Source organism: Perca fluviatilis, chromosome 15 (genome assembly GCF_010015445.1).
Source record: "Perca fluviatilis chromosome 15, GENO_Pfluv_1.0, whole genome shotgun sequence".
Classification (NCBI taxonomy): domain Eukaryota; kingdom Metazoa; phylum Chordata; class Actinopteri; order Perciformes; family Percidae; genus Perca; species Perca fluviatilis.
The window spans coordinates 6,937,430-6,958,046 of NC_053126.1; the positions used below are offsets into that span (position 1 = coordinate 6,937,430).

The 20,617-nt window shown below is 40.2% G+C and overlaps 1 protein-coding gene across 6 annotated transcripts in view; it reads right to left on the reverse strand.

Annotated features, from left to right (window-relative positions):
• LOC120575358 (trinucleotide repeat-containing gene 6A protein-like) overlaps positions 1 to 20,196 on the reverse strand; it is a 37,685-nt gene extending 17,489 nt beyond the window's left edge. For 4 of the 6 annotated variants that reach the window (XM_039826089.1, XM_039826085.1, XM_039826090.1 and 1 more), the window contains exons 1-5: positions 20,037 to 20,170; positions 18,468 to 18,519; positions 10,968 to 11,066; positions 4,581 to 4,889; positions 3,700 to 3,747 (exon numbers count right to left, since the gene is read on the reverse strand). In XM_039826089.1, the coding sequence (XP_039682023.1) occupies positions 3,700 to 3,745 (46 nt within the window). In that variant the 5' untranslated portion in view covers positions 3,746 to 3,747; positions 4,581 to 4,889; positions 10,968 to 11,066; positions 18,468 to 18,519; positions 20,037 to 20,170. The other 2 variants (XM_039826087.1, XM_039826086.1) reach the window with 2 other exon arrangements.
• Positions 20,197 to 20,617: the final 421 nt, after the last annotated feature.

The following is a 20,617-nucleotide window of genomic DNA, read 5'->3' on the forward strand; positions in this document are numbered from 1 at the left end:
TTCTGGATGTGATCAGTGCCAGGCCTGAGCCTGGACACAGCTGCCACCATTTTGTCACCACAGCAGGACTCAAAAGCATGCCAAAGCTATAAACTAGGGTTCAGGGAGGCAGAGGACGACCATCAGCAGGAGAGAAGAGATGGAGGGCAATTGCGTGTGAAAAGCGGGAGTGAGTGAGAGGAGTAGATGGTGGCAGCTGAAAAGATTTGGTTTAAACATGAATATATTACAAATGTCTCAGATAATCTGCATGCAGACCTGGCATGTCTCTAAAATTAGACTCAAGAGACCACTTTGGGTTTTGATTTTACTTTCATGGCCATTATGCACACACACTCATTTAGTTTTAATGGCGAATGCCTGGATTTTCAGTGCTACAGCAACCCTCTGTGCACCGCCTTATTTATCAGCATTTGCCAGCAATCTCTGACACTCAAAACATCAAAAGCTGCAAAAATGTAATCGATTTGTTGTCAACTTCAAAATTAATCACCAACTATTTTGATAATGGGTTTAAATATTTAGTTAAAATTCTCAGATTCCAGCATATTAAATGTGAATATTTCTGGTTTCTTCACTCCTCTATAGAGATGCACTGATTACAACTTTCTAGGCCGAGTCCGATTTTCATTGAGTTAGGCCAGCCGATACCGATTTTAGCCGATTCCGATTTCATTTTTTCTAACCACTTTACAGCACACGCAAATATTTTTCTATCTTTTCTTTAATAGAACATTTTGCACAGAACATAGAAAATGTTTTGAACAGATAATGGATCACTATAAAATAGAACTATATAAATTAGTCCTGGTGAGGGAAATTCACACACCTCTAAAGTACAATGTTACAACCATTTCCTTCTTTTCACATCCAATATCCAACTAAAAAAAATTAGATTTGGGTTTTTGGTGTCGTCCCTCAACGCCCTACTTTTTTCCTTGCAGGTGTTGCATATTGCAAACTTGTTAGCTTTCTGCACACACGCTGAAGAATTTCCAAACAGCTGACATGTTGCAGGTTAATTCACAGGTCACCTACATGTGCGAATATAGCGCCGACATGCGCTTCACACCGCGGACAAGTTGAGAAAGGAAAAAGAGACTGTGCTGTCGCGTCCGTGTGTGCATGCGTGCGTCCTTGAGAACTGAAACTCGTATAACTTATGTTGTCAGTTAATTGTAGCATTGACCAGCATGAAATCGGCTTATGTCAGACTGACCTGCCGGTCATGGCCGAGAACGTGAAAACCGGCCAATTCCGGTCACCGGCCGGTCTATCGGTGCATCTCTACTCCTCTATGACATTAAACTAATAATCTTGAGTTGTGGACAAAACCATACACTTAAGAACGTCATCTTGGACTTTGGGAAATACCGATCAACATTTTTACCATTTTCTGACATGTTATAGAACAAAACCACTAATACGAAACTAAACTAAAAGATTAATCAAAAAAATAATCAACATGATGAAAATAATGAAATGAAAATAATTGTTAATTGAAGCCTAAAAGTAGCATTCTTGCAGTGGTAGCCTCCATTCAATTGCTGTGGTAATGAATTTAAGTGCCGTTGATACTAGTGATGCACTGAAATGAAAATTCTTGGCCGAAACCGAAAACCGAAAAAAGAGGAAACCAAGACCGAAAACCGAAACCGAAACACCGAAAGAAATTAAGCCAATTATTAGTACCATTGCATTTATGGCTATGACTGTGTACTAACTTTACTAAAATCAAGGCATTGCAATTGTATAAATTAATATTAAAGTTTAATTAAAAAAATATCTAGCAGAAATATGGCTACAATCTGATAGTCACAGTATACAGTAGCCTAAGAACAGAATAGCTTACCTATTGTTATTATTATTATTATTATTATTATTATTAATTGAGGCACTTTCTTGCAGGATTTCACTGAACATATCAGACAACGAGGGTGCATGCCCCTCATCTGGTGCAGCGAGACAAGTCTTTTTTTCTGCGCTCTGATCTCCTGCGCTGGGCGCTGCTCCGTCTCCACGCGGGTTCTCCGCATCCATCGCGGCCTGGATCATTTCTCGTGCGCCCTGCTTTATTTCCGCATCCAAGTAATGGTCATAATAACGCAGATCAAGTACAGTCGCGATGAAGTGCAGAGGATCCGAACAGATCTCACTGAAACGTGTGCTGACAGACTCTAAGAGCGTACTTTTCATTGTTTTCACTCCGTGGTCCGTCTCAACCTCTTTGCTTAGGAGACGCTTTGCAGGTGGAACGGATCGGATACTGACACACGTGCAGGTCGCGTTTTCTGTTTACGTCATCACAACATTTCGGCCGTATTGTTTCGGTGATAAAAGTACTTCGGCCGAAAACCGAAAATGCCCTTTTGGGCCATTTTCGGCCGAAAATTTTCGGTGGCCGAATATTCGGTGCATCCCTAGTTGATACCAACTTTTAGTTAGTGTTTTAAAGGTCCCATGACATGGTGCTCTTTGGATGCTTTTATATAGACCTTTGTGGTCCCTAATACTGTATCTGAAGTCTCTTTCCCGAAATTCAGCCTTGGTGCAGAATTACAGCCACTAGAGCCAGTCTCACAATGAGCTTTCCTTAAGATGTGCCATTTTTGTGTCTCTAGCTATTGAGGAGGAGAGAGGGCGGGGCAAGGTGGAGGGTGGGGGTGTGGCCTTGACCAACTGGCACTTTTCTCGTTTGAAAGCCATGATGTCTCTCTCCCATGGGTTGGCCTAATTCTCTGGGCAGGCAAAGCAGAGAAAGGGGAGGTAACCTTGCTCCTTATGACCTCATAACAAGCAAGATTCCAGAACGGCTCATCTGAGCTTTCATTTTCTCAAAGGCAGAGCAGGATACCCAGGGCTCGGTTTACACCTATCACCATTTCAAGCCAATTGGGGACCATAGGCAGGCTGGGGGAACGCATATTAATGTTAAAAAACCTCAAAGTGAAATTTTCATGCCATGGGACCTTTAATGTAGTCTGTGTAGTATTGAATAAGGACTTCATTGTGAAATACTTTCTAAACGTGTTGACAACAAGGTTAGCTAAAGTTAAAAAAAAGATGAGTTAATCCAAATTGGACATTTCAGTTTTTCTAACAGCTGGAGATTAGAGACACTGCGAGGCAGCGTATGGAAGGAGTGTGTCTAAATAAAACTAGCAAGGAATTTGGTTTATGAACAAACAATGAACTTTTAGCAACAGAAAAGAAAAAACATTACGCAGGAGCTTTGCGATTAGCTTTTGGCCTATCCTATGACGAGACAGAGGGCAGCATGCCCACAGTATTGGCTCTGAGGCCTTTGAATACCAACTTTTATTTGACAATTCACACTTTGTCATCATATTCTTTCAATCACGTCTACTATCTTTTCATGTTTCAATTGGTTCCCCATCTCTGGGTCATTCTCTCACTTCCAAAGCCTTTCGTTCACGTAAACTGGTTGCCAGATTTCTGTGGTGCTTATCGTGTTTGCTTGCCAAGTCTCCTCTTGCACCCTTTCCACACCCACTATCTCACTCACTCATCTCGCTCCGTCCCTCTGATATGCTACGAATAAAATGCATCATCTGTCAAAGTCAGGTCAGACAAGGGTACCTACTCTATCAATCACAAAGCTGAGAGCCAAAGTAAGACATTGGGAGGAAGAATGAAACACAAGAAGAATGGGGAAAGAAGAAGGCAATGTGTAGTCACCTGTTTGATTAGGGGAGTGGCTGACGGAATCCCGAATGGGAGCCATGCCTGGAAACAGAGAGGAAAGACGGTCAAACAGACTTAGAGGGAGTTAGAGATAGAGCCAGAAAAAAAAACAGTGGGGAAATGTTAGAAATTGTTAGGGGCAGTTAGGACATCCAATGAGAATCAAGCAAAGAGAAATGAAAACAAGAGTTTTGAAGTCAGAGGGGTTCAAAGTAAGAATGGCTTGCAAGTAGGAGAGTAATAGTGGACAGACCCTGGTAGTTGCTGAATCTAAGTGAGTAGTTACAATTGGTTATCCATATTATAACATAAAGGACTTAATTGAATATTTAAATTTAAGTAACTCAGCAAATAAGTAAAAAGTTGTTACATGTGTGCAACTCTGATTTGTCAGATTGTTCTCCCCTTTTAACAATTTGCTTCAGAGTGTTTCTGATAACAATATGACTGCACACTAAGAAAAAATGCATTTTCCAGTTATTGACATTTGAAAAACACATTTGAAAAACTTCAGGAAATTATAAACGTTTTTTTTTCCAAGTCAATGTTAAGCACAAAAGCATGTTTAAATTGTCATTTAGAGCAGCCATCACTCAATAGTATTATGCAAATTGAAAATCTGTATTGTATTAGAATAGTAGTACAAGTAGAAACTCATCAGCTATGAGCAAGAACACACCCACATTTTAACATTTACTGCCATTTAAATGTAACTGTACAATTGTTTTCTTGCTTATCCAAGTATGTGATTATTGGCAGACAGAGTGCTTGTGTAGGCTCTGTGTCTCTGTGTGTAATTGAGAATACAGACACATCTAAATGAGTGTAATCCACTGCAGTTTCCTTGTGTTCTTTTCTTTCTTTTTGTAGTTTACCTGTGAGTGGGGCCCGTGGCTGCAGCTCCTGTTTGGGCAGGAGGGCGTCCCTGGGTTGAGTGGAGAACAAGTGACCTCTGGTTCCCAGGTCGACAAAGGGGAGGTCAAAAGTCAAAGCTCAGCGGGCACAGGCTCAAGGGTGTGAGGTGAAGAGGCAGGGCTTGTCAGAGCGGGCAGCAGGCTGATCAGGCCCCCTTGGCATTGCTGAGGACTGTATGTGTGTGTTTGTGTGTGTGTATGTGGGGAGGGGGAAGGGGGGGGGATGTGGTTTAGATTTAAGACTCTGCCTTGACTTGGTATGCTCTGGCACTGCAAAGAGAGACAGAAAGAGACAAGAGGAGAGAAAGATGGTTTGTCAACATATTACCAGTTACTTCAAAAATAATCTTTTCAAACCACTCAATTGCAACACATTGTCACTCAGGTGTCTCATGGCACATGCAAGATCAAACATCACACACACGCCATTTATGACAGAGCAACAATGGGAAGGTTTGACTTGTCTAGCTATGGGAAATAAGCCTACTGTTGTGCAGTTATTAACAGCCAAATGAATTGTGTTTACATTTTTACATTCCCTGTGACAAAGTGACGATCGCCACAAGAAGGTTTGCGCATTTCTGAAAATGAGACAAATGGCTTTGCTTGAGGTTGTCTTCACTGTGAACAATCTCTACCAGCCCCACCCTACACAAAAACTAAGTTGATCACTGTTATGGTTTCCACGTGGAATCTCCTTAGTTTGATGCATGGTTACATTTTAATGAATCAAATAGAGGCTACAGCATACCTACAGAGTGTTGGCTCTGTAGCCAAAAACTTCTTTTTCGCTGGAGTTGCCACTTCCACTATGCCAATACAATGAGGTTATGGATATATATTAGTAGCATTTTTGACACAGGGAATGTGGCCTTATCCTTTCCCTCTGTTCTCCTGTCGAAGAACAATTATTTCCATTTCCTGGTACACTGGAGTGTAAGATAAGTATGAGTAAGGTTAATCAGAAAAGTAGCATGAAGAAGTTGCGAGAGGATGACTGACCACTGTTCACACCTTATCGTCTTGAAGGGGGATGAATGTGTATGGTTTAGACTAGATTAGGGTTATAGAACAGGCTTAAAGCTGGCAGCAATGCCCCGGGATGCCAAAACCTCTCATCCCATAGCAGAGAAAAAAGTAGTAAGGGGACAAAGACGGCAACAGACAGTAAGAGAGGGAGGTAAAAACAAAAAGGAGGTAGAGGACAATCATACCAATCAACAGAGAGGAGCCACATACATCCACATCCTTCAGTAAAAGTGGACCAGTGTATTTAACAGCGAGCGAGAGAGAGAGAGCGAGAGCATTCTGACCTTTTCCTGGTGCTGGTTAGCTTTCTCTGCCTGCTGCAGCAGTACACAGGTCTATTTATAAACCTCCAGTTCAAATAGCAACCGCTCTGTTCACTAGCCAAAATGATAAGATGGCAAACAAACCCATGTGTGGACAATAAGCAAGTTTGCAGATGCAATGAAGTATGCATGCGTTACAAGTTTGAAGCATTTGCTACAGATTTTAGCGACTCCAATATTCACTGCGGAGTGGCATGTTGTATTGTAAGAATAACCTTTCTGCAACAAGCCAGTATAATCTAAGTGCTACAATTCATAGGAGGAAAAAAAAAAATAATCTAGACAAACAAACTGGCAACCAACGCTATAAAACCCTTCATATTGACAAGACGCACTTTACTGAGGCCAAACTCCACCTTTGTTAATTCACAGCTCACTAGCTGCCAGCCAGAAGCTGCTTAGCCACCCTCTGGAACCAATCAAAAACAGACAGGGAAATTATATCACCATCTTTCCAAAATATTCTCCAAAGAAAGTGGCCAAAAAGTATTTTTAAAAAGAAGCATTACAAACAAAAAAGATAGAGCATTAACCAGGTCCCTCCGGCAGCCACAGCACTAAAAAGGGCAATCCATTCCAACAAACTGAGTTGTTTACTTACATGGATCTTGACTCAACTTTCCTACATGGAAAGACCTCTGTCAACCTCAAAGCATCTGATTCACAGAGGCTACGCAGGGGGAAAAAATCCCTATCCTTATAAGGAGTGTGAATCAAAATAATGTAGAAAGATGTTTAATAATTTGAGGTAGTGCTCATCATGCCCTAAGCCATTATTGGTTAGTGTTGGGGAAAATAATGATTTTTGGGACCAGTATTGCAATTTAAAATGAAATCATTTTCCATTGTATATTTTTCTACAAGAGCTGAAGCGATTAGTCAATAAATCGATAAATGTATGAACAGAATTTAGATTTTTTTTTTTTTTTTTTTTTAACTATTTTGGTAATCAACTTATTGTTCACGTTTTAAGGAAAATGTCTCAGGTTTGCTGGTTAGCATCTCAGAGTGAGGATTTTTTTTGTGTGTGTTATGTGATAGTAACCGTGACTATTTTTCAGACAAAAAAACTTGATGAAATAACCATGGGGTTTAAGAAATTGTGATGGGCATGGCACATTCTTCCAGACCTTTCAAAAGCCAAATGATTAATAGATGTCTACATACAATTGAATATTTGTTAAGTTATTCTCAAAAAATATCTGTATTAATAAGAGGGCCTATTTATTTGTTTAGCTGGTGACAAAACAAGCTACCTAGTTAGCTCAAATTTTGTTGTGCAACTCTGTGTTGTAGAATGACAAATTAACCCTGATTAAAACACGTGCAATTTTTAATAATTGTGAAAACATTAACACCGCTCAACTCTAGTGAGAAGAAGCATGTTCTCTGCTGCTGAGGAGTACATAGAGTACAGTTTGTTCCTCTTTCCCCATGCTCCCATCTGAGAACAGCTTTCATGAGGGCCCCTGGAGTTGGCAGCAGCTAGACTGCTGCTATCATCTTACAGACAGAGGGTGGAAGGGGGAAGAGGGAATATAGGGACAAGACACAAACTGAGAGCAGCTGAGTGGTAGAGAAAAAGGGAAATGTGAACAGAATAGGAAAAAAACAAGATGTCAAGGTGAGGAGGAGGGAAGACAGAAAGAGATGTGGAATGTAAAAAAGGAGGGACAAAGAGGCAAAAGAGCCCGTCACTGAGGTTGATGTGAGAGGAATGCAGCTGCAGCTTCGAACATGTAAAAAAAGCAAAGAGGTCAACTTCCTGAAGTAGCACATAAACCAAGTACAATGTGACTCTTTTTAACAAACAAGAAGCAAAAAAACTGAAAGGAGGCAAAGCAGCCAACATGCTGAAACCCAGAAAAGTGGAAAAGGATCAATAGAATTAACCAACAAAGTGTTTTGGCCCTGTTTTCTACCTCACCTGTTACATAAACTACCCTGGAGAGTAGGAGTAGAACAGAGGTGGATCTAAACTAAGGTACGTACACTGACCAAACGTGATCATAAAAAAAAAGAAGAAAAAAAAAAAAAAGAAATACAGGTATATATTTATATATTTGTATGGACATTTGAAGCTATTCAAGAGTCCCAAGTACTTTCTATACCGCTAAAAGGAGATTTGTTCTATGTTAAGAAAGTGATGCCAAACAATTACTGGAGAAAGGTTAGCAAATGGACAAACATTGTCAATGCATTTTACAAACTGATTTCACCATCTAAAAAAGTCCAAATGCAGTGACTGTCAACTGAACTTTTTTTTTTTGCTGAAGGCTTTTCACGTGTCCTGCTGTTGCTATGCAACTAAAAAAAATCTATTTGAAGCATGGTGCTTTGTTACCAAAAGCTGACATATTTTATAATATAATTTGCATGTCAGTAAAACACATCAGGCCCTTAGCAACAAACCTTAACGTTGAAAATGAAAGAAATGGTTGCACTAAGAGTGGGCGGTATAAGAGGTATAAAAAGCACCATGACAAGGATTGGCTATACGGTTAGTAGTGGTAAAAAATTTCCCCAGTCACATTACTTCAAATGCAGCACAAGCATTAGTGCGCTCACTGCAATGCATTTTATGTTAAACAAATGCACACTGATAAAAACTTTGTTGGAGCATACATTCATTGTACATGAATAGATTGCCTCAACCTCCTATCCTACCTCTGTAGCACCGTTTAAAAATCTGCTCCAGCTCTGACACAAGCACGTCATCCTCAGACGTGTTTAATTTTGTGGTCTACAGTGCTGCCTCTTTAGGCTGTATACACTATAAATATACAGTGCATGGTTATATATTATGTTTAAACTCTTTAAATGAATCCTTGTTGGGGCAAGACATGCACAATATATTATCTAGGCTGAACTAACCAGTAAAAGAGCTCTTAGGGAAGACCATGTTGTTATGGCAACATTCCTAAACACTCCCAATTCCTCTGGGCTTGTCTGAGCAAGATGACATCAGCGCTGAGAGGCACCCCTCTCTCTCTCTCTCTCTCTCTCAAAAAACCCTAATAATCAAACGCTAAGCTGAGGGGAAACTTCAGAGTTAAAGCAAGCAGTCTGCATCTTTCCTGCTTCAACTGTAATCAACATAAAAGATTGAAGATCATCAGGAAGTGTTGAGAAAAGGCATTAACTTACTGGAATGCAGGGGTTACTGTGTTGTACATGACTGCTTCCCTTTCAAAACCGTATGCAGTAAATGTACAAATGGTATGTATAACGCAAGTGTGTGCAGGAGCAGATAAGCACACTTGTCACATGGTCCACCACCGTCACATACATTTTGGGAGGGGTCTCAAGAGGCACCCAACCACTTCAAACTCATACCAAGGGCAATGTACACAAAAGCACAAGCTTCTGGTGTTGCGTATGACTCATAGGCTGGTTTGTCCATTATTCAGTCATCCATTTGACTTCACAGTCACCTGTTCACCCACACCCAGGTTGGTAGTGGTTGCCACCAAGCATGCATAGTTTAAAATAGTCAATAGGAGTGTTGGTTGGTACCTTTCTAGTTGCTGGTTTGACTACAGCAATAAGGCAATTTTAGTAAGTCTTCTTCTTGTTTTAGACTGCCCCAATTTCTGAGAAATGCCCATCACAATGTAATGTCTTAAAAACTGCTTGTTATGTCAGATAAACAAAACCCAAATATATTCAGTTTACTGTCATATAGGTCATTGACAAGCTGGAAAACCTCAGATTCTCAGATTATCCTAAATTGATTAGTATGCTATCATAATTATGCAGAGTAATTCTCTTGCAGAATAATTTTCTGTAAATCCACTAAATCGCTAATTGGTGCTAATGTTCTATTCTTACTGGATTCAAGACCAAAAGATAATCGAACTGGTGCATGCTAAAGAGCTGCTAACAACTGGGGGCAAATCAGCCTGTAGACACCAGCTATAGTACAGCACTGTTAAGAATAGACAGTGAGTCTTTCAGAGGTATGATTACACTCTTGTTATTGTATAACCATTATCTGGGAGAAGGAGCCTCCATGACAATAAATGGCTGTGCCAGTTTACAGTTTGGTACTACAGAGACTTAAACTCTGAGCTACTTCTCCGTTTGTACTGGGACAGAGAAATCTAACAATCAAAATCTTACAGACGACAGTGGAGAGGAGTGAAAACAAAAGCAAGAGAGAGAGCAACTGAAACATAAAGACACACTCAAGGTCAGAGATAGATGCTATCAGACTTCCTGCCTGCACTAGCCATGCCAGTAGTTTCAGCTGTACCAACAGGAGTAAATGGAAACTGCAACGGAAATTCAAATGGAAACACTACCACGTCACATGGCAAAGTACACCAGTGGCGTCATAAGAGCAAAGCACACTGCACTACAGGGACAGACAAACCGAGACAGAACCCAGACCATGCAAGGAAGAAAAAATGTTGGAAAAATAAATATTTTGAAACCCATGAAGGCTTCATAGCTGAAATGAACAAGTAGGAGTTGATATCTTGAGCCAGGCAGTTTGTGGATTTTCAAAGTCTTCTGGGAGTTGAGCATGCTTTGCTATTTTATATAGCGCCAATTTCTATCATGTATTGCCAGAATCATGACTATACAGAAAGTGCAGCAGTGATTGTCGTGAAACTATTTTTACTACCTAAGGAACAATTCTGTAGATATGCAATGTAAATCCCATCCTTGCTTTACTGTGCAGACTTGCATTTGGTGTTTGGAAAAATGGCCCCATTGAACACTATGAGAAGTGGTCCTTACGGTTTTAGCGGGACATCGCTCATTATAGATAAATAGTTCTGTGTAAATTGAACGGAAGCTGGTGTCGTAGAAGCAGCAGATGCTGATAAATCACAAGGACTCCCAATCCTCACAGAACAACTACATTTGTGATGGAAAATCAATATAAAAACAGTTAGATCCAGCGCTGAGCAATTACATTATCTTCTATCAACTTTCAAACAACGATCCCTCAGCTCCTGACAAGACCGAAGCCATGAATTCTTCTCACCTTTTGACCAGTGCTGTATCTTCTTATCCTCTGTCCTCGTCACACTCTCCGTCTTTCTCTCTCTTCCATCCACTGTTCTTCCCTCTATGGGTATGTTCCCTGAGAACAGGAGGAAATACAATTACTTCCATTGTAATTGCTATATCATTTTATAATTGTTATATAACAATCTTTATTTATAAAGAACTCTTCAAAATCCATGTTACAAAGTGCTTCACAAAACAGAAATAAATAGTCATAAAATCATCAGGTTTTAAAGAAAACCGGTTTGGCAAAGAAACAATCTGGTGTACAGGGCTCCAGACTAGTGGTCGCATTTTGCGACCGTTTTTTGGAAGAGAGAACGAGTCTGCCACAGTACTGCATGGGTAACGCATAACACATAGATGTGATCAACACACTGTCTCTCTTTCGTGGCGTCGCAAGTCCACTATGGCGAAAAATGTATGCTGTTGCAGTGCACTGTTATAACCATGTTTCCCTGAAAATCATGATGTTGCAGTCCATAGTACATTTACGAGTTGTGATCCGTAGCCGAAGTTCATCCATTTGTTTGCTTAAGAGGACAACCCCCACCTTAGCTCCGAAGCTAGCCGAGCTCCTCCGCCTCATGCAGTTTTTTGTTAGGTCGTCGGTCCAGTGAGTGAGTCAGAGATAGCAGCACGAAAGGACGAGTACGGTGAGTGGTTGCGACCCACAAGAGTTCCCCGCCGGCCTCTTTACGATCACAAGTTTGGCAAAACTTCGAGACTGCATGGCTGCAATCTGGAGCCTCCCGTGTCATGTCTTCTCATCTCATGCTAGGGCTGCACAATTAATCGAATTTTAATCACGATCACGATTTTGGCTTCCCACGATCAAATTTGTGTGATCGAGCGATATTTAAAATGCGTCATTCCCTTCATAGAACAGTTTTTGCAAAGCCAATCTAGCGCTCCATAAACCACTGTCTGATCACATGTCTCCATGGGCCAATCAGAGCTGTTCCCTGCCTGCACCGCGCAGCTTAGTTTCTAGATGTAGACAGTCACAGAGGACAGAGTAACGTGAGGAAAATTCCACAACAGGTAACAGTCGGTCATCATAAGCCGGTCACGATGTTTACCAGTTTACCAGTAAACGCAACATTTTGTCCCGGCTGTGTTGTTTTTCAGACAACAGCAGTGGCCAGTGCTAGTTTGTGTCTTTTAGCTCATAGCTTTAGCAGCAGACTGTTGGGCCGTCCGCTGTTGGAATCCTACAGTGAAATACAGACACACTACACTGTTTAGCAGTCAGCATTTTAGCCGTGTTTAATCCAGTTACTACTGTGGCTCGCGTAACGGGAGGCTTACGCTACCTGCTGTATAACGTGTCATTAGTGTTTACTAGCGTGACATTCAGTGATGTTTATGTTGCCTCTAACGTGGGTTTCGGAGCATCAGAAGCACGCAGACATGTAAGTGGCAGTGTAATGAGCCACAGAAATCCCGTAGCTATTATTTCGCCTGGTAGATACCAGGCATCACATGCGCGCCCGTTAACGTGAACAGAAAATTTGCGTTGCCTGTATCTTTCCACGGCAAACATGCATGTGTGAAAGCGGTCGCACAACAGCTGAAATGGCATACTCCTTCACAGTATCCTTCAATAAAGGAGGAATGTAGCACAATATGGATGTATTAGTAGGAATGTAGCACAATATGGATGTAAAAGCAGTTATAATTATATAATAAAATTTGTTTTGGCTAAAATCAACAAATAATCGTGATAATTAATCGTGATCTCAATATTGATCAAAATAATCGTGATTATCATTTTGGCCATAATCGTGCAGCCCTATCTCATGCCGTCCCCGCCTCGAAAACTTCGGTCTTCGGGTCAGTTACAGTAGTAGGCTACAGACCAGAGTGGTGGATAAGACGAGGACTGTGTGTAGGGGTTGTTCAGCAGCTGTTGGGTATGTGAGTGGAAATACATCTAACATGCTAACGCATATCAGACGCCATCACCCAGATGTATCACTGGAACGAGACAAAAAAAAACAAAAAAAAAAAACTGTCCAACTTCTCCCTACAGTGTTTAACCAGCCTTTAGATACAAATAATTAAAGTTAAATTAAAGGGAAAAGAGCTTGGATGTTAAACAAGAGCTTATTCATTATTTTACCTACTGTTAAAAAAGCAAATACAGGTTAATCTTTCATACACTACTCATTTTGCACTTGCTCTGTTTACTTTAAGTTTTTATTTTTGTATTCCTCCTGAAAATGACTATTTTGTGGTTGGATTGATTGCCTACATCTGGCTTGAACAGTGCAGTGTTACACAATTTTAATAAATAGAGATTTGAACCTTATGGAAATTTGTTTTGTGTAAGTTGTTAATAATTGAGCAATGGTAAAATAATCGCTCATTGAAAAATGTATCTTTAGTTTAATTGAAAAATTAATCGTTCGATTAGTCCACTAATCGAAAAAATTATCGCTAGATTAATCGTTTAAAAAAAAATAATCGTTTGGGACAGCCCTATACTTATCCGTGTCCAGAAACATTATGATGTCCCAGTGAAGTTCTATTATTAGGCATTTGAGTAGAATGTCACAATTAGCGGATTAATACTTGAAAGTATAAAAAAAAAAAAATAAATAAAAAGGTGCACTAGTTTCGACAGATTAGAATATTATTACTCCCAAAAAGAAATAAGATCTTCCTATTAGTGTCTTATTAGTTTGTAACCAGACTGTGGCTTCTATCTCAGTCAGTGTCATTCAGCCTGCAGGAGAAAGCTGCAGGCCGCAGTCTAATCCAATAATGGGATTACAGCACAACACTTAGTTCAGCTATAAACAGACAGATGTACAGAGATGCTAAAACAACTCCGAGAGCGATGACACCATGGCTGCAACATTAAATGTGTAATCATTTAGTTTAGTTTGATAATGACACAGTGGCTCATAGAAATTGAAATGTTACTATAACTTTTAAAGACAAGATGCTGATAGAAGATTCTGCATTAAAAATTTATTAAAAGATGCAAACTACTTTTTCTCTCTTTTGACATTTTCACAAAATATATTTTTATATTAATTTAACACAAATTGTAAAAATGTATTAATTATTGTGAAACAGGCAGCCGCTTGACATCAGTTAATAGCTAATTTGTCATTGAGCCAGGTGAAAGCAGTTGAATTTCACTTAACACTGGTACATTTACAGTGATCAAAATAAAAATTCTATAAATCTTACCAACAGCATTGAGCTACTGTGAGCAGCAGTGATCAGAGCTGATAATACAGAGTTCTGTATGTTCATAGTTCATCTTTATGAGAGAAAGGGGCCTTGAACATCTTCATTACATGACGGGCATTTGAGTTTTAGTGGTATGGTATTTTAGTGGTACAGTTGCAGACTGCGATGAGCTGAAGATGGCAAACCCGTAACAGCAATCTGACAAATAGGTAAGTAGCCTGCACTGCCATTTGACACACGTCATCAAAAGTTGCCAAAGTAAAAAAAAAAAAAAAACAGTTTCTACCAAGGGGGTAAGCTTCGCTTCAGAACTCGAACCACTTATGGCGCCATTTTGATGCTACAACAATATCACCTCTCGTTAGCATCCCATTGACTGCCATTCATTTTGACGTCACTTTTACAGCAAATTACTTTTCATCTGACGCGTAAGGAACCTTGTACCTCACGTTATGGCTCCGTAGCAGACGTTTTTGTAAAATAGGCTAACAATTGTGTCATAACCAAGCGACTTACTGTCGCATGGTAGAGGAATTACCGTAATGTACAGGAGAAGCTCGCAGGCAATTTCGACTTACATGAGCTTAGTTAGCAATAATTAGCCTGTGCCCATGTTATCTCCTTACATATACCTACACTCTCCGTCTCTGCAAGATTGGGAATGATTGAGATTTCTCTTGGCACAGCTACCAGAAGACTTCCAACTTTCAGACAGGTTGCTCACGTCACATCTACATCATCACTCTCAGTTGGAGGCTGCACAGTAACGCTCAGCGGAAAAGTGCTTTTAATATCCTTCACTGGTCTCCGTCCAGAGCAACGGGATCTGTTGGTCCATTAATATATACTGTCTATGGTTTCTACACATAGGGCTTAAATTTCCCTTAAGTAAACTGGTCAACATGTTAAATGACAGCATTTTGCCTAATCTGTTATCATCGAACTGTAGATGCACACCCAGTTGCATCTTTTTCTTGCTGCCACCTTCAGTCCCCACCCTCCTCCCTCTGTTCCCACACTTCCCCCGTCTCCTTCCTCCAACCATCAAGTGCTTCAGCAGATGGTTCTGGGTTCAACAACGACAGCAGAGCATGGTGGGGGCCCTCCTGGAGTGCACACATACACACCATGGACAGCATCTGTTTATGAATGGACCGACAATTTCCCATCCCCCGACAGCTACAGCTGACAGAGGGAGGGGGGAACCGCGAGTCACCGAAAGCAAAAGAAGGGATAAAGAAGAACAGGGCAATCAGAACAGGGGGAAGAAAGAAAACGCAAACGCTGCAATTGCATGTTTTATGGTTTGCTTTTTACTAAAATAAAAGAAAAAGGTTAAGCAAATTTTATCCAATCCAATTTCCAAATTATCCAATTTTATCTATACTGCATTTAAAAAGCTAACAAATAGGGTCGCCTGAGTAGCTCACCTGGTAGAGTGTGCACCCCATATACAGAGGCTCAGCTGCAGGTTCAATTCCGACCAGCGGCCCTTTGCTGCATGTCGTTCCCCCTCTCTCATGTCTAAGCTGCCTTTTTTTTTTTTTAAAGCTAACCAATTATGCATATAAGCTATTCATCTATTTTTTCTCCGTAAGCACTTTCCTTAACCCTTTAAAAAAGAAGCAGAATAAAACATGCAGTAATTGTACATGCTAAATCTGATCCCAAGTCCGTCTTCCCTAATCTAGGTCACCTGAGAGTTAAGTACAGGTGCTAACCATGTGCTTTTGGTTATTGCTCTTTAAAATCAGAATGGGTAGAATTGGTCTGTTATGGTTTGTAAAGAAAACATTCAAAGTTGGCCTCTCCACTCTGGCTCAACGACACCAGAAGCGCCATTTTAACCGCTGCATTCAAATCACCAGACTGATGAAAAGTAATCGCTTTCCAAAAATATCTTATCTCTAAATATGGTCTTTGTTGTGTTTAAAGTGGATAGAATAATCTGGACAGCTGAAACCACTATGCAGATACTTTTTGATTTTTCCGTTGTCAGACAGAGGGAGGGCTGAGGGCACTAAAGAGCAGCAGACAGATGAAAGATAAATAGTTTTAAAAAAAGGTCACTAGTGATGTTATGTACAACTCTGTAGCACAATAGATTAGAGTCCAATTAGTACAGTAGATACACATTTTATTTTGGCTATAAAGAGGTGTGCAAGATAATAGTTATAAACATTTCAGATCACCTACATGTCCTGGTAGTGCATTTCTCTGCCGGCTGTCAAAAAAGCTGAAAGACTTTAAAAATAAACTATATTTGAAGTGAGTCATGCAGTGAGAGTCAGCAAGGACTTCCACATTTATAGGAGACAGAGTATTGATTGCATTTGTAGCCTCGTGTAAGAAGCAGTTTTCACACACACCCAAACATAAACTGAAAGACATGAGCATTTACAAAAACACTCACAAGAGTTTGTCTGTCTACATAGAACAAAAGCCAGAGGGTAGTCGCGTGGCTAATTTGCATGTATAACACCACGTCATTTGCATCAATTTGCATTAGTATGTTCTCACAGAACACTTGAGGCTCGGTTCAGGAAAGCCATCATTCAATTAGTGAACGACAAAGAGTGTCTCCTCGTCAAAAACAGCTTAACAGCGAAGGCTTTGTGAGGCTGACATTGCACGATGTGACATTTCCAGCCTAGCTGCATTAAACATGTCATTTCAACAGTGCATTCAAAATCAGCCCAGTTAATTTTTGGTCATGGAAAGGCAATGTAATAATTCTGGCTGAAAAACGCAAAAATGTTGCTGCTAGCAGAGGAGGGTGGGGCAAGCTGTGCATCAAGTATTTCCTACAGCAAGAACAAAAGAACGGCTTTATTAGCCAGTCCAGCTTATACAGCTAATAAAAAATATGTAACTATTAAGTGGGCAGATTACAATGGAGGAAAATAGGACATTACTCTTATAAGCCGCTATGCCAAACTTGCAAATTGATTTTATGGCCATTTACGAAGCAACCTGTGACTGGATAGAGTGTATAATAAAGATCCCATCACATTTTGTTGTACAGTTTTCATTCATGACCATCTGCAGGTGTGGCTTTACAGCTCGGAGGGGCAATGGTCAACTACCTGATCCCCAACCAATGTAGATATGTTGCAACACCTTAGGAATTTATAACACTGTTGTATTAAATTCCAAACACGATAATATCAAGTTGGCTATTCCAGCATGGAGTCACTTTATGCAAGTGTACAATGGCTACAACACGTCATAAACCAGTTGTGAAAACTAGATATTTTTAGAGAATGAAAACCTGTTTAGACAACAGTAATTTAAGGAGATGAGCCAGGCAACCAAAAGTGAAAGTAAAGCAAGACATCACATTGCTCTACAAAATCAAAAAGGAATCCCCACTAGTGCCCCAAATGGTAAAAATGTATCAACTTTATGTAACTGTGGTTTGCCTTTTATAGCAACATCCACCAAATGCTATTCGTAAACTTAAGGACATGACGAAGTATTTTCAAAAAGCTATGAATTGAAAGAGAAATGACCTCTAGATGTATTTAATAAGAAATTGCTGCTATTTGAAAATACACAAAATGTGAAACATCAACTGGCTTTAGTAACCAACTCCAAACAAACCAGAATAATACAATTTTCAAACCATGAAACACATGTGTTCTGTAATGTATTTGATAAGAGAAACTGGATTAAACCAGCAAAACAAGGCAGCTGACATGCTTTAGGTCTCAAACACCGACAACTAACAGACAATTTTGGAGATGGGAGGTGGGTTGATGTGTTGTCTCTCTAGTACACACAATAAAAAAAGCTATCCAGGAAAGTTTGCATGATAACAAGATTTATAAACAGATTTAGGATCTGAAAACAGATTAAACACAGCCCTTGGAGCGGGTTAATGGACTAGTTGTGGTCCACAGCTCTATTGTGTGCCTGCAACTGTATGGACACAATGAGCTGCACAAACACCTCTCCACACACAAAACATCAGGACTCTGGCTTCTCATTTAGCAATTTTAAAACAGCAAAGCTTACTCAGCACAATGCGGCCTAGACCAACCCCGACCCTCCAATTCAATTCAAACGGAACTGCATGTGCTTGCATAAGCAGCAGCTGCCCATCCCCTGCCCCTCTCACTCTCTCTCTCACACACACACACCTTTAGTAGCCCACCATACAGAGACACACACAGGTCATGTTATCATCTAAAGAGAAGTGGCTAGAAATGTAATATAAAGCAATACACATGCTCTTAAAATTAGTAAACTGTACTGATGGCACACTCACCTGTTACGATGCTTCAGCTTCTTTGGTGGCAACAGCTTTCAATTCCGAATCTCTAAAAGAAGAAATAAGAAGGTTCATCTCTCAGAATATAAAAGATTTACAAACCTCATAGCCTGTATTTGACTGTTACAGTTCTATTGGTTTACTGTGATTAAACAACACCTTGTAAAAAACGTGAGACCGTGTAGGAAGACAGGAAGTAAACCTGAAATTGTAAACAGGACTCCATTAAAACGTCTCAAATTAATTATTGATGGTGAATGGTGCACAAGTCAAAAGAAATGCACCTCACCCACAGAAGCTATGCAAGGACAAGCACACACTAACAAACAGTGAGACAGTGAAAGTATTTCAACTAGTCGATGTTGAAATGCAGGTTGAACTGCATGACAGGACAACGCACGACCAGAACCCCCTTAAGATCAGTCTCCACAAGGTGAATTAAGTGTGTATGTTAGATAAAGACACAGAGGGAGAGTGTATGTGTAGGTCAGAGTTACAGCTCGGGTCCTGATCGGCCATTATCTCAGCTGTTGCCTGACTTACAGCTTAACCAACATGGCTTCTCTCGAGCCTGGTATTTTTCCTGCGCAGCCAAGACTAACAATGGCCTTAACACGGCATCTAAATACAGTCGATGGAGTTAAATTATTACGCGATTTAGCAGTGTCTGCAGCGTCGCCAGGTCAGTGTAAAAAGTTAGGTGAAGACGACTGCAAAACCAGCAGAGCGAAGGTCTAGTAAGCTAGCAGCTGCCGTCTTTCTGCCGATAGAGGGTGTTAAACACTACGACCGAAATACCACACTGCAGATTCACAATTTCAACACCAAATATTCATTAACACTGCGTCTCAACACAAACTGTTTCATGTTTAATTAACATCTGACCAACTGTGTCCCCTCTGCAAGTCACCAAACATTGGGGCAATCATTCGGAGTCACCGCCGTGCAACCGTCGTCGTCAAATTAGCATGACTGCTAATTCTAGCTAAAGCTAATGTTACGAAGCGGCTAGTTAACTTACCCGGTCTTATTTCAAGTATAGCGCGATTATGGTGTTTTAATAAGCAGTTATACATGAAATCCATGAACAATGTTAGTTTACTGATAAACAAATCCATATAAACAATAATATCGAACAAAAGACATGATTCTCTCTTTTGACAGATATGTACGCACAACTTAGCTAGCTAGCTAAGGTTAACCAATTCTCGTACTAGTTAGCGTTAGCATAACGTTAAGGTATAACCTGCCAACAAATAAAACTGTTTGCCTGTCATACACGCCTAGAAATGGTCAGACATCTGCAGAAAAATACTATATCCTGGTTAATCAGTCGATGCGCTTAACATTTAGCTACGTTTGCAAACCGCAATGCAAGCGAACCTCCTTGCCAAATGCTAGCCGAACAGGAGGCTAGCTATCTTAGCTCAGTCATAGCTAACTAAACAACAGCGGCAGCTTAACTCGTCTCCACCAGTCTGGTCTCCCTGTTCACGGCTGCGTACATTAGCTCGCCAAAAAGAAATAATCTTCTGGGTCAAGAAAACAGCGTAAACCCATCCTCACCTCATTGAAGTATAAAGTGCAACAGAGTGGAAAGGAAAGCCGGCAGTAAGGCTAAAATAATTTCAACGCGTTTGCAGCATCTACGAGGGGAGACATTTCTCCTGCATGATCGCCATTTTCCTAACTCTCTGCTGGCTAACCTTCTTTTGCTTGAGCTCTGCTTTCCCCTCCTCTCTCCGTCACCGTCACTCTCTCTCTCTCTCTCTCTCTCTCTCTCTCTCTCTCTCTCTCTCTCTCTCTCTCTCTCTCTCTCTCTCTGCATTCACTTCAGCTCTGACTGTGTTTCTGGAGGGGGAAATAGAGCAGGAAACACATTCACCACTTCCTTTGACTGAGAAAACCAAACAGCCAAAGAATAGTAGAAGTAATGTTCAGTATGGTAAAGCATGCCAACCATGTTCAAGGTAAGAAGTTCAGTACCTTGAAATTAATAAACCCATAAAACGTTACTATGATGTAACGCGCGTTTTATATATATATATATATATATATATATATATATATATATAAATATATATATTTATATATATATATATATAAACACATATATATATATAAAACATATATATATATATATATAT